General features: G+C 40.8%; 1 protein-coding gene and 1 long non-coding RNA gene across 9 annotated transcripts in view; one reads left to right on the top strand and one right to left on the bottom strand.

The window, feature by feature from the left end:
- Positions 1 to 11,740, bottom strand: part of hbp1 (HMG-box transcription factor 1) — a 54,760-nt gene extending 43,020 nt beyond the window's left edge. Inside the window, exons 1-2 of the mRNA XM_068004868.1 lie at positions 11,660 to 11,740; positions 3,504 to 3,696 (exon numbers count right to left, since the gene is read on the bottom strand). Coding sequence (XP_067860969.1) covers positions 3,504 to 3,696; positions 11,660 to 11,674 — 208 coding nt within the window. The 5' untranslated portion in view covers positions 11,675 to 11,740. The remainder of the gene's footprint in view (positions 1 to 3,503; positions 3,697 to 11,659) is intronic.
- A 98-nt stretch (positions 11,741 to 11,838) lies between these two features.
- Positions 11,839 to 25,442, top strand: part of LOC137341604 (uncharacterized) — a 53,730-nt gene continuing 40,126 nt past the window's right edge. For 6 of the 8 annotated variants that reach the window (XR_010967064.1, XR_010967063.1, XR_010967062.1 and 3 more), the window contains exons 1-2: positions 11,839 to 11,949; positions 25,194 to 25,269. This is a non-coding gene — a long non-coding RNA (uncharacterized lncRNA). Of the gene's footprint in view, positions 11,950 to 22,864; positions 22,892 to 25,193; positions 25,270 to 25,442 lie in introns of all 8 variants that reach the window. The other 2 variants (XR_010967066.1, XR_010967061.1) reach the window with 2 other exon arrangements.

Genomic DNA, 25,442 nt, shown 5'->3' with positions numbered 1-25,442 from the left:
AGAAACAGTAATATTTTGTGATCCTTTTCTTCCACCTATACATCCTGAATATTACAGGACTCTATATTAAGGCTCCACAACTACTAAATAATGACAACTGTGGATAACAAAAGTCACTGGCCCATATACAGTTAAAAACGCACTTGTACATTACGGATGCCAGCTGTAACTTATTCACCACAATGCCTCTCAAGTGAAGTGTTGCAATCTCCCCCGTAACTCATTTTGATCTTTAGGCAATTTTGGGAATTATTTGTCAGCCTGAAGAAGCTTGTTTTCATCTTGTTGACAATCAATAGGTAAGTGGGCCATAGGCACTGGAAGGAGACCACTCCCCACCCACGAGTCAATCAGTATATAGCCCAAACCTCAGGAAAAACAGAAAGTTAATAGAAAGTGAGGAAGGATGAAAACTTTTTGACATTGTCAAAGTATTGTTCCCCGTTCTGAAACACAATGAATGATCTTATGATGGGGAATATCAAACAGGCATCTTTTCTTTCAAACAATCCAAATCTGAACATATTCCACTAACCAAAACCTTAGTTAAACAGGTCATCCTTTGAGCTCCAGTGTTCACATTTCAGAAATTCCATACTCCTTTGATTGATTGTAACTAAAATAATCTCGCCTCTCCTCCGTCATCCAGCTGGGTGGGACTGAGCTTGCCTGGTTCCATTCTTATCTATCCAGTCATGGCCAGCGAATCACCTGCAATGGTTTCTCTTCCCGCTCCAACACCGTTACCTCGAGTCCCCCAAGGATCTATTCTTAGCCCCCTCCTATTTCTCATCTATATGCTGCCCCTCGGCGACATCATCCAAAAACATCAGATTCCACATCTACACTGACAACACCCAGCTCTACCTCACAACCACTTCCCTCAACCCCCACCACCCCCCCCACCCACCAAACTATCTCTCATTCATCACACTGCTTGTCTGACATCCAGTACTGGATGAGCAAAAATTTCCTCTAACTATTGGAAAGATCGAAGCCATTGTCTTTGGTCCCCATTGCAAACTCCGTTCCCTCGCCACCGACTCTATCCCTCTTCCCTGGCCACTGTCCAAGGCTGAACCAGACTGTTCACAACCTTGGCATCCTATTTGACCGAGATGAGCTTCCGACCACATATCCGCTCCATCACCAAGACCGCCTACTTGCACCTCCATAACATCACCCATCTCCGCCTCTGTCTCAGCTCATCTGCTGCTCAAACCCTCATCCATGCCTTTGTTACCTCCAGACTGGACTATTCCAATGCTCTCCTGGCTGGCCTCCCATCTTCCACCCTCCATAAACTTGAGCTCATCCAAAATTCTGCTGCCCGTATCCTAACTCGCACCAAGTCCCATTCTCCCATCACCCCTGTGCTTGCTGACCTACATTGGCTCCCAGTTGGGGGAACACCTCAATTTTAAAATTCTCATCCTTGTTTTCAAATCCCTCCATGGTCTCACCCCTCCTATCTCTGTAACCTCCTCCAGCCCGACAACCCTCCAAGATCTTTGTACTCCTCCAATTCTTGCCTCTTGCGCATCCCCAATTTTAATCACTCCACCAGTGGCGGCCGTGCCTTCAGCTGCCTAGGCCCTAAGCTCTGGAATTCTCTCCCTAAACTTCTCCACCTCTCTCTCCTCCTTTAAGACACTTCTTAAAACCTACCTTTTTGACCAGGCTTTTGGTCATCTGTCCTAATACCTCCTAACGTGGCTCAGTTGAAATATTGTTTGATAACGCTCCTGTGAAGCGCCTTGGGTCGTTTTACTACGTTAAAGGCGTTATATAAATGCAAGTTGTTGTTGTTGGAAGTACTATGTTAGAAATACAGAAAAACCTTCCTAAGCTGCCATTGGAATGCATTCATTTTTCTATTAAGACAGCTATAATTCCACTGTCAATGTTCTACGGGTACTATTCTCAATTCAGTGGGTCAGTATTAATTTCAAGTTCTGTTAGGGTTTTTGCAGAGTGAAATAGCCTCTGGATTTACTACAAAAATAAATAAAGTGGTAAGCAGCATCCGGGTGATAAGATACAGAAGGATGCATGAGAACAGATTCCACCTGTACAGACTAATGATGTGAATTAAGACTTAAAATGAAGTCAAATTCAATTCTCTCACTCTATCCAGTTAATGCTTTTCCGTTCATATTGATGGAGTGAAGGTCTCCTCAACATGCTGACTATAAGGAACATGTGTGATCAAAATTAGTTTGGGTAGTCTCAATCCAGTTCCTACTGGGCAAGGACCTACAACAGTAAACAGTTCCTAACTCGGAACTAATTGGTAATCTCACTCAGAAGAACCACAGGATTAATGGAAATAGTAAAAAGGTTACACTGGCGCAGTAAAGAGGGAAGGGGGCTGCTCTCCTGAGGGTGAAGCTGAGGGAGGTTATTGGGGCAGAACTGAGGGAGTTTTACTCTGCGTTTGGCTGTGCTATAATTGATCTAAAAGTGATTTATGCTTACTCTGGATGCCTGAAATTTTTTTCTGCATGCAGAGAGAGCACAGTGATTTCAAAGTAAGCAGCAATCTTCAGTAGTCCGGGGATTTTGTCTACTGATTGCCACATTTTGGCCAGGATGAACAAGCCCAATAAGTACTTTATACATTCAAAGGGTAAAAATCTTCACCATTTATCCATTTTAAAATAAACATTCCAGAGCATTCAGAACCCAAATTCTGACATCTGTAGCCAAATCTCAAAATTTAAAGAAATTGAATCAGGTCTATTTAAAAAAATGCCTCTCTATCTTTTTGACAATGTGCTTTAAAATTTTATCGGTTATCTAACGTAACCTACAATTACTTTTCTATATTAAGTCTGCTAGGTCTACAGCAGCAACAACATATTAACACGTTGTTATACACGTTAACAGAATCATGGAACCTTTGGTATAGATGGAAACCTTTGGGTCATTGTGCTTGTGCTAGCTCCTCCAACAAAACTACCTGCTCTAATACAATTCTTCTTCTCTTTCTCTTATACCTTTTAATATTTTTCATCTTCCAGTGTTTAATAGTTCTGCAGTGGCATTTTGTTATGCAAAAATCTTAAGTCTCACAACTTGAATGTCTATCAGAATGAACAAGTGAAAACAATGCAGTAAACTAATGACTAGTGGAATTTGTTAGTTTTTTTTGAGGGGGTGAGGAGAAAGGGAAATTATTATATAAGTGAAGGCTAGAAACTCAACGCCGCTTGACAGTACTGTACAAAGATAAAGTGAGCACTTCACGTTGCAAATACTCACTTCCACCATACAAACTACTATAATATAATTTAATACAATTCACAACAGAAAAATCAGTGCACAAGGCTCTTAAAGCTACCAATTGTATAAATACAGCAATATTATGTTAGCTACTAAATGCTACTTTAATTTCATATGTAAAATTGGGGTAAACTTTTACAGTTTTTGACAATTTATCCTATAAAATATTGTATTCACATATTAATCAAATACTTAGAAAATGTTTTTAAATGGCTCACCATATTCCATACTCTGGTCATTATTTGCATTTCCAGGTGAAGAAGGTAAATCTTCATTACACTTTAATAACTCAAATGAATCATCCATCCCAGAAATGCTCTTGTCGACTACAAACTGAACTTTCTGCACTCTGTTAGGTGTACGTTTCGTTTTCATATCCCACACCATGTTACGCCATTGGACTTCAGTCGACTTAAACAAAAAAAATTATAAACAAAGTAATGAATAATATATCAAATATCTGGAATTACTACACTTGGGGCTCAAATTTGTGAAGGAAACCACATGTAAAAATCAAACAAAGTTTGAGGATTGGATTTTGTTTGCGTGTGATGGGACGGGAAAAGCGGTGTGAAGAAGGTAAACCAACATTTTGAAACAATTGTAAATAGCCGATCAAAAGACAAATACTTGATGACATAATAACCGTATCGGAGAATACAGTATTTATTTAGGGAATTTTTCAGGTATAATTGTTTATTTAATTTACTAGTTGATCGCCTGTAGTTTTGCACATGGGGAGTCAAAAACAAGATAATCTTTAGGTGAAGCAGTATTACAGGGCAGAGGATAATTGCTCCGGGCACGAAGACATAATTCAGTCCCATTTTAAAGTTATACATTTTGTCCTTATTTTTCTTTCTCCATTATAAATTCCTATGTCCACATTTATCTACAATGGAAACTGCTTATGTAAACTTGTCACGCTGTAATTACACCCTCCTGCCAGTGGTTTCTTTCATTATTGTGGGCAGGAAGTGTGGAAACACAAGATTTTCTATTATATAAAAGATGTCAGTTATGCATTGTTTTATTACTTTGTCCTTCACAAATGCACTTAATACGGAAATGATCTGGACTTACTTTAGGTTTATGCAACAGTTATAATTTTCAATACTTTCACTATACACATCAAAATAATTCAGATGAAACATTTATAAAGAGAACAGAATAAAACAATAAATGGTATGCTTCATTAGGTGGGAAAATGTACTTGGACTGATCACTGGAACTGTAGAATAGTTAAGAAATTCTATAATTTAAAAAAAATTCCAGAACAAGTTATGAGAGTTTCGAAGGCTATTTCTTGAAAGAAAACTGATCAGTGACAGAACTGTAAAATGAAACTTGTAGCTATACAAAGAGTTTACACACAGTACATAGTCTGGGGGAAGGGAAAGAAAATGAAGGCTTGCCACAACAAATGGGAGCCAAACTGGCAAAAGCACAAAATGAGCAAAATTTCCCCAACTGACAAATCAGACTGGTTCCGGCATAACAAATTGAAGAAACATAGGGAGAACTGCAAATGGACAAGATGTATGCCCAGTATATTGGCACAAGTACTATTAACTCCTCCCATCAGACAATTTTTCTTTATTCATTTTTGAAGCCACTTCACAAAGCACAGCATAAAAAGCAAGACCCATTACAACTAGCTGAAGGGGAAGCCAGGTGAACTGTTGGCAGCCGTGTTATTTTGCAGCTACTGTGTTTCTCCTCATTAGTGAAACAGCCCTGTCGTTTAAATGCAGTATAAATCACATTTGCTAACAAGAGGGAGTTGAATACTTAGGAGACATTTCTCACTCTTCAAAAAGGTATTTCTTCTCCACATATCAAATATATTACCTGATAGAATTGGTACAAACCCATTACATGGATCTGCCTTTCACAACTTTAATGCCAACTAGACAGTTTCAACTTAGTTATTTTCAGTTGGAGAAAGTAACCTTAAGGGCACTTTATCCAGGCAAATAAGAAAGCAAGGCCTCAAACTCAAGACTTTTGCGAGGAGAATATTTCTCCAAAGAACGGTTTCAGATTTCTTAACATCCTTTGTCGTATTTGACAATTTACCAGCTTGGTGAATAGAAGGAAAAGCACTGTAATAGCATCAGTAAGCATTAAAACATATGGTTTCACCAACCTAGATTTCTTAGTTTTAAGTTCAAAAAATTATACTAAACATATTGGCCGTAGCAATGGCATGGCAACAAAGTTTTCAGAGTAAACTATTCTAGGAATCGAACCTAATTAGAAACTCCTCATTGAGATAATGATGACCCTTTAAACTAAACAGCCCATTGAACAGGTTGGAAGTGTCTTCCGGTTTGATAGAATGAAAATGTCATCATCTTACCCAAGGATTTCCTGCCACCTGCATTCCCATTCTAAAATCAAATTCCTTTTCCTATCATCTTTCCTCCACATTTCAATGTATAGGATATTCAAAGTTAGAGCTGAGCTTTACACTACTGATTATGTTTTACAACATGAACTAATTTCACTAAATTATTGTACTTTCTTACTTCTTTAGTCTCTCTTTTTACTTCTCTTCAATTTTGTACATTACTAGTGAGCAGCAGTATTACAAAGGCTTTACAGATTCAAAGATGGGGGGGGGGGGGGGGGGGGGGGGGAGGGGGCAGAAACAGGCCAGACTACAAAAGGTACCAGCACATTCTTTTCCCCAAAAAGTCCCACATTTGATAACAACTGCCAAGGCGCAGTGCAGTACACTGCTAAAACTCCTGCACATCTGCTCCACAGAGATTACTGGAGGACATAAGTAACAACTTACGTACAATACTGAGAGAGCAGGACTGAGGAACATCACATGCAGCATATCTAATAAATACCACTAACAACCTAACCATTGTAGTGTCCCTCCCTTCCGTATCAATGGCAAATTGTCTGAGTTAATAGCAAGTGCTATTTCTTAAAGCCAATATGCCAGTATCATAATTTTAAAAAAAAATTAATTCCATATTGAGACAGTCAAACTCATCTTACTTTCATCCCTTGCCCCCAGCAAAATGGAGTTGATCTTTAGAGCTGCATTGAAAAATGAAGTATTGCATCATATGTTCTAAGTTTATAATGCCTCTCATATGATTTCATAAAAATTCATGTTAGAGAAAAATATTAAGTTTGTATTTTTATAAAATTATAAATGCTAATGTATACTGTCATTTTTAGTGCAAACATTCAGCAGAAAGTCAACAGAAATTTGTAAACATTTACAAAATATATAAAAATTCAAAAGAAGCATCACAAATATAGGAGCAGGGAATATTTTGCAAAATGCATCAGAAGCCCATGATCTAAGGCATTCCAAATCTAGTTATTTTGGAATAACCACCTGGTCACCACCTTCACACCAGCAGCTGAAATACATTTATAAAAATTTCTGTAAAATCACTAAAGTTTACCAAGCTGACAAAAATGTAGTGCAGCTGTTTTGCTTTTGGAGATGGGTGTTCCAGGTTACACTTGAATCAGTTGGACGAGCTTGCTCAGTTGTCCTCTTAAAATTCATCTCATTTTCTACAATATTTTTATGGCTTTTTTAAAAAAGCTAATTCACACAAGTTCAAAATACCCAGATAATACACTCCACTACAGCTGATGAACTTCACAGAACCAATCAATTGATGGTGGAAAAATCTAGCTTTGACTTTAAGGTCCATCTGAGATCAAAATTTGAATGGTATTGCTCCTCTTTAAGAGGCTCTCAGCATGACAGTGGCATCATGTTAAAAAGTCTAACAGGGGGATCTCTGAATTTGGAAATTTCAGAAGCAATAGCTCTAAGTCAGCAGACTCATATCCTCTGCATCTTTGTCATGTCGTAAAGAGACAGCATTCAACGCCTAATTCCACCCTACCTGCAAGCCAAACAAGACAATTGGCAAATTAATGAAGCCAACTCACAAGTAAGGCAACCACTGATTCAGGTAGTGGATCGAGATAGAATCCTCAAATTATTTATCTAAAATTAACATTCGTGGAGCAGCTGCTCCCTGGCTCCCTCAAGTCAGTGCTTATGTTAAGCGAGAAATGACAACCAGCATTCAGCATCATACATGCAAAGCCTATAACTAGTATCAGTATGGGTTTGTACATTCACTGCTGATGCTCCTCTTAACTATGGCATGTAACACAGCAATTGTCACCCCAATACATCCAGAGCAAAATCTAAAAGAAAAACAAATTGAACTTCTAATTTAGTTGTCAGGTGTTTGACAACACCAGCAACCGATGCATATCATTGGGAGTAGGGGAAGAGAACTGGGAATTCAGCTCCAAAACACTGATATCCAGCAAACAGTGCTGACCCTGACCTCTGCTTTGACACACATTCTCTCCAATTGTACCAAGCAGCTTGTGAAACTTGGGAATGTGTAAATGAGCTCCACCATTCTGCTGCAATCTGATTATTCACAAAATCTGAGTTCAATTAACTTTTGTTTCCTAAATCAGTTCAACATAATAGTAATGTCATTCAGCAATAGTAATGTCATTCAGCAATAATTAACAAATCTTGATAAATATACTTCTGAAAACAACGTAATGGGTCCCATGCACAGTTTGAGCTGATCATAAGTACCACATTTCATGAATATATTACATATATTTATTAAGTGCTGCAATTTTTTTCCCCCCATTTGTTTCCTTCATTACACTTCTAACCATGACCTGATATGTACTGTAGGTCAGAGAACTGATTTGGGAGTTTCTCAATTAATTGCATAAGCTCTTCAGTTTATGGTACTGAACGATGAAACATAAGATCCTAAGTGTTATGATTTTGGTTTTATTCACCATTAAGATGACAGTGCTGAGAACAGCACTTTCAAAACCTCCAGGCCCAACAAATTCAAATGGGACAAACCAGTGATTAAAAAAGTCACGAGTAAAAAAAAAAGTCAAATAGCACTAAGTTGCTTTGGTTTCATAGGGTTGGATTGCCAGCCCAAAAGACCATAGTTTGTTCATCCCTGTCTTACATACTCACGGCCAAAGTTTGCACCATTTAGCCCTCAAAATACCTTGCAGTATTTCCTGAATTGCTGTTACTTATACATACAGCTTAATTCTGGAGGCTTAAATGTTGTCTGCACTGTCCACTGGAGAAATCACTGGGCACAAAACAATTTGATGACATTTATTTCTACTTCGTGAAGCAAAATAAAAATGCAATAAATTGCATCTTTACAGCAAATGTTACCACCTATGTCATAATGCTGTAGTTGCCAAAGACATGGGGCATTAATAGCTATTGACAGTAATAAGTTTAAAAACTGCAGGGGTGCACTATTACACTGCAATACCTCATCAACTCTTTAATACCCTTGAGGTTTCTTTTTTTTCTTAGATTACAAATGGCTCGCTCAGTTCTCATAGTCCAGCCACAGAGGTGACCACATACCATAGCAGACCTATCTGCACCTGAAGAGGTGTTTGCAAATATTACAACGATTCACAAACTGAATATAATTTGTCACATTCAGTATATAAATCAAATAGCCAGTTTTGTGACCGTACATAAGCTTTAGAGGTCATATACATCATATGTCTATAATAAATTTATTTCTGGCCATTCGGACTTGCACCTTTTCTGCTATATCCAACACATCACAGAGGTCTTAGTTTTCAAACAGCTGCTAAATCAATCATGTATTCTTGTCTAGAAGCCAATCAACAGGAAGTGATTCCAAATACAAGAGTTAACTGTTTTGGCCTATAATATCAACACACAAAATTACTGACACAGATAACAAAAAATTAATCTGTCATCATGCTCACCAATAATCCAGGACTAACTACATTTTAAAGGTCTTTTGGATTGTGATCTTTCAACAGCTCAGGTTTAAGTTTCCAATTTTACATACACATTTAAGGTCTCTGGAACATATGTTTTATATTATGTGATGACTTGGCTTGCCATGTCACTATTACCCAAATGGCAGAATTTAGTATTTTTTTTGTTTGCATATTATTCATCCCATGAGCTGCTTCTTTATAACAGCAGTAACCATACCAAATTCTTCACTTTCATTTGTTGTTCTCCCTTCTTCAGTTTACTTTTCTTCCTCTTTTGACAAAGGTCTACACCTGAAATATTAATCTACACTTTCTCTTTTCAGATGCAGACAAGTCTGCTAAATATTTCCAGCATTTTCTGTTTTTGTTCCCAGCATTGCTTCCATGGATACATAGACAGGCTAAATATAATTCATCTCAAGCAGTCTCAACCAACTGAAGAATAATATTACGTTCCTCAAAAGGTTGGCAATGTGATAGTGGCAGATGTGACAGATCAATGGCCCCAAAACTCTTAGATCCTCACTCTGCTACCAGAAGTGCAATGAGCTGGGACTTCTGGCCGCCAGTCTGCCCCAATCCCAGGGGTAGGGTCATTTGTATAAAGAGTGGGTACCCACACTATTTATGGTGCTCCCTAGTCATCCACCCCACAGGGGTCCAGGAATTTCATCATGGAGCAGGATAAGACTGAAGATAATTTTTTTTTTAAAATTCTGGTATTTATCTGAAACCCTTTCCCAACAGCACAATTCCCATGAGGAAACTGTTATTAGGTCCCCAACTCCGTATTAGTATAGTCATATACACCTGACTCATGCAGGTGTTTTTTACTCTGGCACCAGTTAAGGCAGAACTAACAGATTTCCAGCAGCCAGGTCCCTCATCCCAACAGTCTGGCCTCTTTGATAGGCAAGATATGTTGGTCCCCTTTGATCAGAACAAAAAAAAGACAAGAGGCCCAGTGAAACTGAAACCTATTCCAAATTCCAGTCCTTCTTCCGCCTACTTTAAACCCTGATACTGCTCTCTCAAACCAATGAATTTCAGGGCTGCTATTTGTCATTGGTGGAAGGTAGGACTAGCTGGACAAAATGAATACACATTGTCCAAAATGGTGCACATATATGCCCTCATTTTAAAAAGCATGACCCTCCTTCGTGTTACATGTAATTAAAGAATACAGGCCTTGTCCATTCATTTTAATTTTTGACTTCAATTGAATAAACAATGCAGTAATCAATGCAGTACCGTTTCCAGCCAGTGAGTTATAAATTCAGCTTTTCTTCTAACGTGGTGGCCCAGCTTTACCCACTGATTCAATCACGTTAATGCACACAACTTGCAAAAATATTCAGTGCCATTTTAGTTTTCTGATCTGCCAAGCATCACCACCCCCACATACAAATTTTGGTTTAAGAATGTAACCCATTTTGATTGTTATTCAGAACAGAACTCCATATCTTTAAATGCGTTTGCAATCTGCGTCACTCTTTGATCTTAAGTCTCCTCTTTAACATTCCCGATGTCAACAGCTTGAGTATTGAGGGGGTTAAATTCGAACGGGTTTTTTTTTCAAAACCAGCATCCTTAAACAAATGTCGCAAAAAAAAACCTAACATTTATCTTTCCAAATAGATTTGCCTCTACTGAGGGGGGGAAATGTAGACAGTAAACAGACGTCTGTATCCTGCTCACAAACACGCAGAGCCTTTAAATACATCATCATGTGACTCACACACCCTAAGTAAACGGCAGTGCGCGTGCGCGTCAGCTCATTCATTCAGAACTGCGTAACAGGGCAGTTTAATAACAAATCAGCCATAGGACCAAGCCAAAGAGTTATAAACATATCTTTTCTTAACAATTACCCCAACTATCGCGCCCAATACAGACGAAAAGTAAATAAAATGTAACCGCGTGTTTCAAAAACACAAACTACGGGAATGTTTTAGCCCAGAAAGTTCCCAGCTATAAAAATATTTTTGGTCACTAAATAGGGTACTAAAGTCGCTTTTCCTTTCACTCGGCGGTAATAAATTTATAAATATAATTTTTTAAAAAAACATAAGTCGAAAAAAAAAGTTTGATCTCGACAAAGTCACCAACTGACACCCAATATTTGTCCCGCGACCGCTTGACATTCTTCAACTAATTTTTCCTCACAGTTTCGAGAAAACAGACGCCGCTAAAATCGCCGAAACGTCAAATTCAACAACGACAAAAAAAATATACATATAAATCAGCGGCGGACGGAGGAGCGGTGTTAGTTAACTGATTGTTAAACATGGAGCCGGGTCGGAGAGCTGTCATAAAATGAATGGGAGAAACGTCACCGATTAAAAACAACAAACTTATCAACAATTAGCGACACGTCACAATTCTCCGCTTCCCTCCCGCCCCAGTCCCCGCCCGCACGGTACCTCTTGCCGTCTACAACTGTTTACTTTTTTTTGTCTTTCGCCCGCGCCCCGCGCTAAGTAAATACGCGGCCCCGCGGCACCGAGCAATTCCACGGTGTTTACATTCTCCGAACTTCACTCACCAGCTCCGTCGCCATTACCGAGTTTCCACTAGCGGCGGAGGCGGGTTCTGAGCCCCAGCACACCGCCCGCCCATTGGACTGCGCGTCCACGTCAATCAAAGAAAGCGCGGTCCGTATTGGAGGAACGCGGCGCACGCGTTGTGAGTGGGAAAAACAATAGCGCGCGGAGCATGACGGGAGCCCTTCCATTCCCGCCCCACCCCCAGTCTAAAATCCCCGGATGGGGGGGGGGCGCTGGAGGTCGAGGAGCTGATAACAAGTCGACATAATCCGAGTCTAAATTACTTCAGGTTTGTTCCGTTGTAATTTTGAGATTTGTTAGCGAGTGCGTGTTTTGTTGTGTCCCAACAATGGGGTCAGTTTCACGTTAGTTCCAAGAAGGTGGCTGTTTCTTCGCCGGTTGCAAGACATTAATGCTGAAGATCAGTGACTCTTGTAAATGGCACTGACAGTGTGCGGATAGTATGATAAGTAAGAACAGCGGAAAATTCGGGTCCGTGTTTGAAGATAGTTGGTGGAATATTGAGTGTTCAAACTCGAAAAGGCGCATTGCTCCGTTTAAGTGATTGTGGCTCAGATCAGAGTAGTTTAGGGACATCTGTGGCGATCCTGGTCATCTCTCACCTTTTCCTGAACCATTAGGATTGCCTGAGATATGCCCACTATAAACTGAAAAGCAAAAGGCAAAGATCATACATTGGAATATTGGACAGTACAAAGTGCACATCTGTCGTTCTGTGCAACTGAAACAGATTGGAGTGCGTGGGGCTTAAGGCTGGTCTTTACAACAGCAATAACTTGCATTTTTGTGGCGCCTTTAACATCGTAAAATGCCCCAAGGCACTTTACTCATGCATAATCAGAAAAAGATTGACATTAGGACAGGTGACCAAAAGCTAGGTCAAAGAGGTAGGTTTTAAGGACCATAGTAGAGAAGAGAGAGAGGTAGAGAGGTTTAGGGGGGAATTCTTGAGCTTAAGGTTTAGATGGCTGAAGGCACGGCCACCAGTGGTGGGGCGAAGGAAGTGGGGAATGCACATGAGGCCAGTGTTCCCGGAGGGTTGAAGGGCTTGAGGAGATTACAGAGATGGGGAGGAACAAGGCCATGGAGGGATTTGAACGCGAGGATCAGAATTTTAAAATAGAGGCATTGCTGGGTTGTAGATCAGCAAGTGAGCCAATGTAGCTCAGCGAGCACAGGGGTGATGGGTGATTGGGACCTGAGGTGGGTAGCAGAGTTTTGGATGAGCTTAAGTTTATGGAGGATGGAAAATGGTTGGCCGGCCAGGAGAGCACTAGAATAATCAAGTCTGGAGGTAACAAAAGCATAGATGAGGATTTCAGCAGCAAACGAGCTGAAGCAAGGGAGGAGACCGGCAATATTACGGAGGTGAAAGTAGGTAGTCTTTGTGATGAGGACATAAGGAATAGGAGCAGGAGTAGGCCATACGGCTCCTCGAGCCTGCTCTGCCATTCAATAAGATCATGGCTAATCTTCGATCTCAACTCCACTTTCCTACTCTATCCCCATATCCCTTGATTCCCGTAGTGTCCAAATATCCATTGATCTCAGCCTTGAATATACTCAACGACTGAGCATCCACAGCCCTCTGGGGTAGAGAATTCCAAATATTCACAACCCTCTGAGTGAAGACATTTTTCCTCATCTCGGTCCAAAATGGCCGACCCTTTATCTTGAGTCTATGACCCCCTAGTTCTGGACTGATGGAGAGGATATGGTGTTGGAAGCGGTTCAGGGCCAAATAGGGCGCCAAGGTTATGAATAGTCTGGTTCAGCCTGAGACAGTGACCAGGGAGGAGGATGGAATCAGTGGCTAAGGAATGGAGTTTGTGGCGGGTACCAAAGACAATGGATTCAGTCTTTAAAATGTTTAATTGGAGGAAATTTTGGCTCACACAGGACTGGATGTCGGACAAGCAATTTGATAACACAGAGGCAATGGCAGGGTGGAGCGAGATGGTGCTGAGGTGGAGCACATGGAACCTGACGTATTTTTGGATTATGTTGCTGAGGGGAAGTGTGTAGATGAGAAAAAGGAGTGGGCCAAGGATAGATCCTTGGGGGACTCCAGAGGTGTGGGGGTGGGAAGAAAAGCCTTTGCAGGTGATTCTCTTGCTACAACTGGATAGGTAAGAGTGGAACCAAGTGAGGACATTCCCACTTAGAACAACGGAGGTGTTGGAGGAGGATGTTGTGGTGAACTGTGTCAAAGGATGCAGATAAGTCGAGAAGGTGAGGAGGGATAGTGAGTGTACCACGGTCATAATCACAGAGGATGTCATTTGTGACTTTCATAGGGCCGTTTCAATGCTGAGGCAAGGGTGGAAACCTGATTGGACAGGTTCAAACATGGAGTTGCAGGAAAGACGGTAATGCCATTGTATGTCAAGAGGAGGTGTATAGGCATTCTCTTATTGGAGATAGTCATTGCCTGGCACTTGTGTTTTTTTTTTATTTGATCATGGGATGTGCACGTCGCTGGCAAGGCCAGCATTTATTGCCCATCCCTAATTGCCCTTGAGAAGGTGCTGGTGAGCCGCCTCCTTGAACCGCTGCAGTCCGTGTGGTGAAGGTTCTCCCACAGTGCAGTTAGGTAGGGAGTTCCAGGATTTTGAGCCAGCGATGATGAAGGAATGGCGATATATTTCCAAGTCGGGATGGTGTGTGACTTGGAGGGGAACGTGCAGGTGGTGTTGTTCCCATCTGCTTGCTACCCTTGTCCTTCTAGATGGTAGAGGTCGTAGGTTTGGAAGCTGCTGTCGAAGAAGCCTTGGCAAGTTTCTGCAATGCATCCTGTGGATGGTACGCACTGCAGCCACTGTGCGCCATTGGTGGAGGGAGTGAATGTTTAGGGTGGTGGAAGGGGTACCAATCAAGCGGGCTGCTTTGTCTTGGATGGTGTTGAGTTTCTTGAGTGTTGTTGGAGCTGCACTCATCCAGGCAATTGGAGAGTATTCCATCACACTCCTGACTTGTGCCTTGTAGATGGTGGAAAGGCTTTGGGGAGTCAGGAGGTGCAGTCCCTCACCACAAAATACCCAGCCTCTGACCTGCTCGAAGCCACAATATTTATGTGGCTGGTCTAGTTAAGTTTCTGGTCAATGGTGACCCCCAGGATGTTGATGGTGGGGGATTCGGCAATGGGAAAGCAGTTGAATGTCAAGGGGAGGTGGTTAGATTCTCTCTTGTTGGAGATGGTCATTGCCTGGCACGTGTGTGGTGCGAATGTTACTTGCCACTTATCAGCCCACACCTGGATGTTGTCCAGGTCTTGCTGCATGCGGGCTCGGACTGCTTCATTATCTGAGGGGTTGCGAATGGAACTGAACACTGTGCAATCATCAGCGACCATCCCCATTTCTGACCTTATGATGGAGGGAAGGTCATTGATGAAGCAGCTGAAGATGGTTGGGCCTAGGACACTGCCCTGAGGAACTCCTGCAGCAATGTCCTGGGGCTGAGATGATTGGCCTCCAACAACCACTGCTATCTTCCTTTTGTGCTGGGTATGACTCCAATCTCTGGAGAGTTTTCTGCCTGATTCCCATTGACTTCAATTTTTCTAGGGCTCCTTGATGTCAAGGGCACTCACTCTCACCTCACCTCTGAATTCAGCTCTTTTGTCCATGTTTGGACCAAGGTAGTAATGAGGTCTGGAGCCGAGTGGTCCTGGCGGAACCCAAACTGAGCGTCGGTGAGCAGGTTATTGGTGAGTAAGTGCCGCTTGATAGCACTGTCGATGACACCTTCCATCACTTTGCAGATGATTGAAAGTAGACTGATGGGGCGGTAATTGGCTGGATTGGATTTGTCCTGCTTTTTGTGGACAGGACATACCTGGGCAATTTTCCACATTGTCAGATAGATGCCAGTGTTGTAGCTGTAATGGAACAGCTTGGATAGAGGCGCGGCTGGTTCTGGAGCAAAAGTCTTCAGCACTACAGCCGGGATGTTGTCGGGGCCCATAGCCTTTGCTGTATCCAGTGCACTCAGCCATTTCTTGATATCACGTTGAGTGAATCGAGTTGGCTGAAGACTGGCTTCTGTGATGGTGGGGATATCGAGAGGAGGCCGAGATGGATTATCCACTCAGCACTTCTGGCTGAAGATGGTTGCAAATGCTTCAGCCTTGTCTTTTGCACTCACGTGCTGGACTCCGCCATCATTGAGGATGGGGATGTTTGCAGAGCCTCCTCCTCCCGTTAGTTGTTTAATTGTCCACCACCATTCACGACTGGATGTGGCAGGATTGCAGAGCTTTGATCTGATCCGTTGGTTTGGAATCGCTTAGCTCTGTCTATAGCATGTTGCTTCCATGTTTAGCATGCATGTTGTCCTGTGTTGTAGCTTCACCAGGTTGGCACCTCATTTTTAGGTACGCCTGGTGTTGCTCCTGGCATGCTCTTCTACACTCCTCACTGAACCAGGGTTGATCCCCTGGCTTGTTTGTATTGGTAGAGTGAGGAATATGCCGGGCCATGAGGTTACAGATTGTGCTGGAATACAAATCTGCTGCTGCTGATGGCCCACAGCGCCTTGTGGATGCCCAGTTTTGAGCTGCTAGATCTGTTCTGAATCTATCCCATTTAGCACGGTGGTAGTGGCAGACAACACGTTGGATGGTGTCCTCAGTGCAAAGACGGGACTTGGTCTCCACAAGGACTATGCGGTGGTCACTCCTACTAATACTGTCATGGACAGATGCATCTGCGACAGGTAGATTGGTGGGGACAAGGTCAAGTATGTTTTTCCTTCATGTTGGTTCGCTTACCACCTGCCGAGGCCCAGTCTGGCAGCTTTGTCCTTCAGGACTCGGTCAGTTGTGGTACTACCGAGCCACTCTTGGTGATGGACATTGAAGTCCCCCACCCAGAGTACATTCTGTGCCCTTGCTACCCTCAGTGCTTCCTCCAAGTGGTGCTCAACATGGAGGAGGACTGATTCATCAGCTGAGGGAGGGAGGGTGGTAGGTGGTAATCAGCAGGAGGTTTTCTTGCACATGTTTGACCTGATGCCATGAAGTTTCATGGAGTCTGGAATCAATGTTGAGGACTCCCAGGGCCACTCCCTCCTGACTGTACATCATTGTACCGCCACCTCTGGTCGATCTGTCCTGCCCGTGGGAGAGGACATACCCAGGGATGGTGATGGAAGAGTCTGGGACGTTGGCTGAAAGGTATGATTCTGTGAGTGTGGCTATGTCAAGCTGTTGCTTGACTCGTCTGTGGGACAGCTCTCCCACTTTTGGCACAAGTCCCCAAATGTTAGTGAGGAGGACTTTGCAGGGTCGACTGGGCTTGGTTTGCCTTTGTCGTGTCCGGTTTTATTCTTCTTATGACTTTTTTTAGCGAGATTTTACAACTGAGTGGCTTGCTAGGCCATTTCAGAGGGCAGTTAAGAATCAACCACATTGCTCTGGAGTCACATATAAGGACGGCAGGTTTCCTTCCCTAAAGGACATTAGTGAACCAGATGGGTTTTTACAACAATCCGGTAGTTTCATGGCCACCATTACTGATACTAGTTTTTTTTATTCCAGAATTTTATTTAAATTCATCAGCTGTTATGGTAGGATTTGAACTCATGACTCTGGATTATTAGTCCAGGCCTCTGGATTACTCGTCCAGTAACATATCCACTATGCTACCGTACCTGTGTGACGCGAATGTTACTTGCCACTTTTCAGCACAAGCCTGGACGTTCTCACACTTAGTTGAATACAGCCTTGATGTCAAGGGCAGTCACTCTCACCTCACCAATTCTGTTTTTGTGTCCATGTTTGGACCAAGACTGTGTTGAGGTCTGGAGCCGTGGTCCTGGCGGAACCCAAACTGAGCATCAGTGATCAGGTTATTGGTAAGTGCCGCTTAATAGCATGTTGACGACTCTTTCCGTCACTTTGCTACTGATTGAGAGTGGGCTGATACGGCGGTAATTGGCCAGGTTGGATTTGTCCTACTTTTTGCGGACAGGACATACCTGGGCAATTTTCCACATTGTCGAGTAAATGCAAGAACAGCTTGGCTAGAGGTGCGGCTAGTCCTGGACACCGGTCTTCAGCACTACAGCTGGAATGTTGTTGGCACTGTATCCAGCACACTCAGCCGTTTCTTGATAACACATGGAGTGAATCAAATTGGCTGAACACTGGCATCTCTGATGGTGGGGACCTCCATTCACAACTGGATGTGGCAGGACTGCAGAGCTTTGACCTGATACATTGGTTGTGGGGCTGCTTAGCTCTGACTATAGCCTGCTACTTCTGTTATTTAGCATACATGTAGCTTCACCAAGTTGGGGCATATTATATGTATGCAGATACATTGTTGGCAGTAACCCAAGACAAGGAACCAGATTTTAGAGACTTTCTCCTGGTTCAGGCTCTTTCATTTTTTTTGACTAGGCTATTTTCCATAGTGCTTTGGCAGTAAAAATTGCTTTCTTGTGTAGTGCCTCGTCGGAAAATCTCATGTTGCTTAACCAGGAGGGGAAAGAGGAGATAAATTGAAGATATACCAAAAATGTAGTCAGTCGAGCTTTTTTAAGTTGTTTTTGCAGGAAGTGAGATGGAGTAGATATGGGAGGGAGTGCAGTGACTGAAGGATTGCCCGCTGATGGTAGAACAGAAGAAGTGAGGAACAAGCAGTAAGCCAACATCAGAAGAGCAGAGGATGTGTGTTGAGACATACAATTGGAGGAGGTCACTGCTGGGGTTGGGCAAAGCTGTGGAGGGATTTGAAAACCATGACCATGAAATTGATATGCTGGGGGACATGAAGCCTATGGAGCTTGGCAAGAATGTGGTCAATGAGCATTCACAATCTAATACCTGAAGCTGATGGGCTACAAAATTTTGGATCAATTTGAGTTTGTGACGAGTGATGGGAGGGAAGGTCATTAGAGAGGGCATTCAAAAAGTCATGATGAAGGGATTTATTAGGGTTTTGGCGGTGGAGGTAAAAGATGCAAGTTATCAAAATTGAGCCAGACACTACCCGGTCTAGTCTTACCAGACAGCTTAGGAGGTTGATGGAAGCAGTGTCAGAAGCATGTAGATGCCGAAAGGATCTGAAAGTGATTGTTTTGTTGATGAGCTGGAGGAAATTTTGACTCATCTTAGACTTTCCAGAGATGATACTCAAAGTTAATGGTGGAGGTAGAGAGTTAGCATTGGATTTCATCAGCATTCATGTGAAAGCTGTGCTTGTGGATGATGTCTCCAAGGGATAGAATGTAGATGATTAATGGGGGACTGAGTGCAGAATCCTGGGGCACACCACAGTTGGCCCTGCTGGAGGAGCTACTGTTTCAGGAAGTATTTGCTACATTGAGGGAGATGGTAGTGGAACCAGGGGAGAAAAGTTTGTAAATGAGGAGAAGCTGTGAAGAAAAATGTAATGGTCAGCAACATCAGAACATAGCAGAGAGATCAAGTAGGGCAAGAGGGACAACAAGCTGTAGTCGCAAGTCACATAAGATGCCATTGATGGGGCCGCTGATTTATGGTGACTGATAAGTCAAACTGTGAACAAACTGACAATGAATCTCCTTGGTTGGTCGCTAATAATTATGTGATTTGAAAGGTGATTTCTTTGTTAAAGGTATAAAAGATTTTGGAAGAATATTGAAGGAAGTTGTAAAGAGCTTAAGGAGCAGGTCTTCTAAGCAGAGAGAGTTAAAAATGAAAGTTAGGAAATAAAAGATTAAGCATTTAATCTGACAGAAGTAAACCTGTAAAGTGTTACACCTGTTAGTGAACTACTCAAGTCTCAGCTCAGGTAATGTGAAGTAACAGTATAACAATACAGAAATGTATATAAGACATTGGTTAAAATGGCATGAGAAGAAAACACCTAAAGAGAAACGACAATGACAATGGACGATGGCTTGCTGCAGGCATCTCCCAGAGGTGAAGAGGAATATTCTAGAGGAAGGCAGGATCGCCAGTGCTACTGCAATGACACCGAAAATGACACGGTCATGTCTCTGCTCATGCAATACGAGGAAAGCCGCAATATTCAAAGCTGGAAAGTTAACAGCATTGAATTGAATGCCAATTGTAAATATAACCTTGCTGGGTCCAACTGTAATTTTGATAATATTGAACGTAACAATTATTTATAAAACAAAACCAAGCTAATGCTGAGATTCTGCATACACAACTATATTTGTGCCTATAATGTTTTGACCGTCAGTTAATATACCTAAAAATGTAATGTATACAATAGTTAAAAATATGATGATGTTAATTGTTATTATAACTGTTAAATAAAGTAGTGTTGATTAATGCAGCCTGAATTCATTTTTGGCAATTAAGAGTTAATTGTTTCACTTGAGTGTCATACTGCGCTCCTGTTTTGGTTTGAGCTTGTTAATATACTGAGGTATATAAAATGATTCAAAGGCAAGTTAATTTTAGGCATTTTTATAAACCTAGATGTGATTGGTAAATTCCAACAATTCTTTGCCAGGAACATTTTAGAAAAGCGAGAAAGATTTCTCGAACACCCTTTGACTGATATTCTTTAATTTATGGATTTACTATTCTCTGGCCCATCAACAATTTTAGGGTTGAAGAGAAGCTTTGTAAGAAGGTGGTCAAGGGGACAAATAGTGAGAGTCATCAAGGAAATAAGTTTACCACGATTAGAAAGGGAGAAGGGAGAGAAACTGCAGAGGAGTGAGGCTGAAGTTGGAGGTGGCCCAGCTGAGGTGAGGGGACAGCAGATGTTGAACTCCCAAGTTGATAGTTTCAAATTTTCAAGACAAAGTAGTCCATGAGCTGCTCAATTTTGGTGTTCACAAGTGAAGATGAAAGATTCAGGGGAGAAGGTGTGGTGGGGTAAAGAAGTTATGTGGTCGTTCTTGCCTTCCAAAACGGTAATAGGATATGGCTGCAAAAGAATGGTAATACTACTTGATGTGGTTGAACCACATCCATTGGAGAGCCAGGTTGGTCAGTTGCCACATAAACTTTAATCTGTAGCCCAGAAACTTGAGGCTGTGGATGTGGTAGGTATAGCATCAGAGCAGCATTCGAGGTGGGAGACTAACCAAGACATACTGGGGTCAAGGGCATTGAAGGTGTGAGCAAGACAATTATGGAGCAGGTTGAGGGATCTATGACTAAGTATGAGTAGTGGACCAAAGAAGAAGGCATTTGATAGGTTGGGGGGGCAGGGGAAGAGAAAGGAAGGTACTTTTTCCCTGTAGTGGAACTAGATGGTCATGGGATTTGAAGCTGGCAGGAAAATCTGAATGAGGAAGTGGCTGAACTGTTGTCAGTGATGGAGACCTGTGAGGTTGTGAGGCCAAGTGTATGGATGGGTACTTTGTGTGAATGTTGAGCTGAGGGAGGAGAGAAAAACTTGCAGATCAAGCAGCATCTGTGTATGGGTGTTGAAATCCTCACCGATAAGCTCAGTGCATGTAGTGATTGAGGCTAAAAGAAGGGAGTTTTTGGTGAGTAAGATGCCCAAGAGTTTTAGAGGAGATGGTATGATAGACAATGGAGTGCTTGAACAAGGAGCTTTGTTGTAAGGTGATAAGCCAAGGTGAGGAAAGCTGATTTGGAGCATGGAGTGGGGATGTTCAGGAGACTATTTAGAGAGCCAACAGTGAGTGTTGTGGCGAGCATGGCAGAGAAGGGAAATAAAAGCCTGGGGCTGTGGTAGTTCAGCACTAGAGTAGTGGTGGATGGGGAAAGAGATCTGAATGGGCATGGTGTATTATACAGCAGGGAGACAGAAAGTGAGAAGAAGAATGAAGAGGTAGTGAAACCTATAACTAGGTATGAGTCAGTCAGATATTTGCCTTGGGACTTAATGGCCCCTACTTGTTCCATGCCCAAAAAGCTCTGTTCCCTTTCTATGACAAATAAATTTCCATCCAGGAACATGGAACCAGTGCAAATTTTATTGATGCACAAACCTGCCTGCCAGCTAGTTACAAAACTACACTCAAGGTACTTGCATTCATATAGCACTTTAACACCTTACAGTTTAGCAAAGCAGTTTCACAATGGGGTACAGTGAATGGTACGTCAGGAACATTCCACAAACAGTAATAAGATGAATGGCAATTTTTCTTTGGTGTTGGATCAGGGAGGAATATTGGTCAAGAGCATTTTCTGCTCTTTGAATAGTGGCTCTATTTATTATCTCATTTGAAGGCTACTATCTCTGACAATGAAGCAACAAATTAGCTCTCAGTACTACACAGGTGTCCTAGTTCAGATTGAATGCTACCAACCAAGCTAAGCAAACAATGATGCAATAAAAATGAATAAATTGATAAAATAAGATTCCTGTTTACAGTACTGAAGTAAGTGTCCACCTAAAATTGTGTGCTCAAGTCCTGGAATTCCACTTAAACCAAAACCATCTAATGCAGAGGATGAAAGTACTACCAACTAACCAAGCTAACATTTGATCCTTTTTAAATAAATGGATTAATGCCTGCTTTAAAATAGTTTACAAAGGACTATCATATGAATGCAATAAGCATTTGTCTGCTAGTACTGCCAACAGTTAATTCTAGGCTCAAGAAGTATATATTTACACATATAAGAAAGCTACTACAAATTTGTATATGCATCATCCATATGTTGTATCTACAAAGGTTAAGTATTTTGGTCCTGGGGCTTTATGTAATTACTAGTAGGAGATCATGATAATGTCATCTGCACGCTCAGCATATGCTTTCCAAGACAATTTAAGTTAGTCTTTACTGCTACAGTATGTGGAGACGGTGGAAGGACAAATTATTTTATTTTGCAAAACAAGGGACCTCCCATGGCCCAACCTATGACATAGATCAAGAGAACTCAGGCATGCTTCAGGAAACAAGTTGCATACTTTTAATAACATGAGCTGGAACCGGAAGCTGCAAGGGAGGCACTTCACTAAACACAGGTCGTGCATGCACACAGGGGCTTGTAATGTTTCTGCATTCTGTTTGGCAGGTTTTTTTAGCGCACAAGCTGGATGTGGTTAAAACAACTGCTCTGTTAAGTTACACAAAATTTCATGGACCACAGGCCAATACAGCTAGCTAGAAGAATAACATTCAGAAAGTAGACATTTTCTCAGAGAACCAAAATTCATATTTATTTCTGACCTAAAGCTTTGTCACAGCTCCATATTTCAACCAACTGTTTTAAACACTAATATTTTATTTTACAGCTGCTTCTGTTTCCTTCGTGATTGGAGGTAAAGAATACAATGTTTTCAACAAAAATTATAAATTAATTGTTTCAAAAGTTTTCGCACAGACTGTTTACTACCCCATCTGTTTAGGCTGGTTTTTTTTGTGAAAATAAAAAACTTGAAAATTTGTCCTTTCCCAAATATATCCATAACACTAGTTGGTGTAACTGAAAAATTCTGTTTAAATATGTTTAACATAAGGACTTTTATTAGCAACTTCCTTCCAAACTCGAATAATAAAGTCACTCCAGAACATAATCTTTTTCTGCTGATACATTTTGGGTCCTCTTTTAGAACACACAAAAAAATGCAGCTGATTTAACCATTTGTAAAACATCGAAAAATAATCAACATCAAAGTTTCACTTGTCACATATGTGCAGTGGTTCAAAATATTAGAAGGCAAGGCCTACCTGAATAAAGCAAACTGCAGGAAAACTCAAACTCCAGACTCTTGATGTTGGCAAAAGTTATCAGATGAATTACCAAGAGGATATGGATAATTTTATACAGATGTTTAATGATTTTTTAAAATAAATTATGTATTTTTTCCAGTGCTTGTTATAAAATTTGTTGGTACTATATTCCTGAGGTTATTAACCAAAGATAGGAAAAGATTTGGAAATAGTATTTTAATCAATTTCATCTGTTGCCCTGTTTTATTGGTAACTATATGCTGACTGCCAATTAATGATTGGTAGCTTTTGTTCCACTTGTTACTTGATTATATTCTGTACCTGTTCAATAATGATTTATGAAAATTATATTTAAGCCAATCAGTTGCTAGTGTAACATTCAAATCTGTGAAGTTTTGAATATGCAACACTTGGAGATATGAAATGTACATTCAAATCAAGTTTTTTTTTTATAGTAGCAAATCTTCCATTATGTTTCTCATGGAGAATCATAAATTACACTATATGGAGCGGGGACGGAGGTGGGGAAAGAAGAGAGAAGAAATGCTGGGTTGTGGAATTGGGGGTGGGATGGATTCATATATCCAGTGAAAGAATTTGGGAAAAAATTCCTATGACTTCTGCCTAGAAACAATGTTTTTCAGTTGCATCCTGGAAAATAAATTAATGTTTCCTCTTACTCACTGCAGCTATATATATATATATTAATAAATAAATAGCATAGCTGCAATTTTTAATGTAAAGAATCAATGTTTTCAAATTCATAGTATAAATTAAAGCCTAGGTATTAAACCCCTAAAGTTTTTTTTTCAATAGCAGTTAATAATAGTCACTGAAACCTTCCCTCAAAAATATTCTAAAATTCATTAAGCAGCCTGTTTTGAAATTGTTTGGAAAAACAAAATTATTATAGCCTAAAGAAAGACAAGCTTCCAGATGTTGAATTAAGAATCATACTGATGCACATTCGAGATTTTCCACATTGCATTTAAGGTAGCTCAGACTGTGACATACTTGCAATTGCAGGCAGGTGTAATTGGCAATTCCCTTCAGTCAACAGACCCATAGCTCTGACAAGACATCAACTCCAAGCCCAGGTTTTTGAGAGAGACTGAGGCCTGTGAATAAAACATATTATTGAAGCTACCCAGACACAGAATATAATTTTATAGGTAATTTTAATTTTAGGGCAAAATTGGTCATATGTTTCTATTATGTTAGAAACCTTATTTTGGATATGAGTTTGTGAGGATAATAAATGGTAGATGAAAAGATTTTGAAAAAATATTTTCAGACTTTTGAATGGTTCAGTTTGTGCTTTTCTTTAGTGGTAAATTTTCATCACTTCTCTCAATCACTGAGCTCCTATTTGTTGCAGCCAAAAGAATTTAATTTTTTTTGAATGACTGATTATTCATGTTCTACCTTATTTGTAGATTTTAGTTGCTCATTTTTGATTAATGTATTGCATTATTTGAGAGTTCAGATTTGTTGAACATGAAATTTGAGCCAACCAAGAAGTACAACATATGAAGCATGAGATGACAGACAGGATATAATTATCATTGGTTTGCCTGTGGCAGTGCTATGGGTAGAAGTTTATAAAATTTTGCCCAGTGAAGTGAGTAGAATTGGCTTCCTGAAACATAGTGCATCTACAACCAACTCTTTTTATATAAAAAAAAGCACTGTAACTGCAATCCTGAGTGAGGCCTCCACCTAATGATACCTAAAGATGCTAAAAACTTCATGGTTAAGTTTAACCATGATATTATGAAATATGTATTTTTTTATGTTTGAAACCTTATTTTGAACACTGGTCATGAGTTTGTGTGGGAAAATGTTGAATGTAATTTTTTGAGCAATTTCAATTTCTGTTTCTTTTATTAGTAGATTTTCAGCACTGCTCATAGCTTCAGCCATCTGATTTGTTGTGGTGAGAAGGATGATGAATTTTTTCACCCAGGTAATTTTATTGGCAGACTTTTGTGACTTCTGAGAGTTCTGACTTAACTCATGAATATGAAATTTGAGCTGATCAAGAAACTTTCATACAAGTGTGACACGAAATATAATAAACACATGCTAATGTATCATTTCTAATGCATTGCACATGGTGAGTCAGAGGTGTCATACCAT

This window comes from Heptranchias perlo, chromosome 24, assembly GCF_035084215.1.
Source record: "Heptranchias perlo isolate sHepPer1 chromosome 24, sHepPer1.hap1, whole genome shotgun sequence".
Lineage (NCBI taxonomy): Eukaryota > Metazoa > Chordata > Chondrichthyes > Hexanchiformes > Hexanchidae > Heptranchias > Heptranchias perlo.
This window is presented reverse-complemented; position numbering and strand designations above follow the sequence as displayed.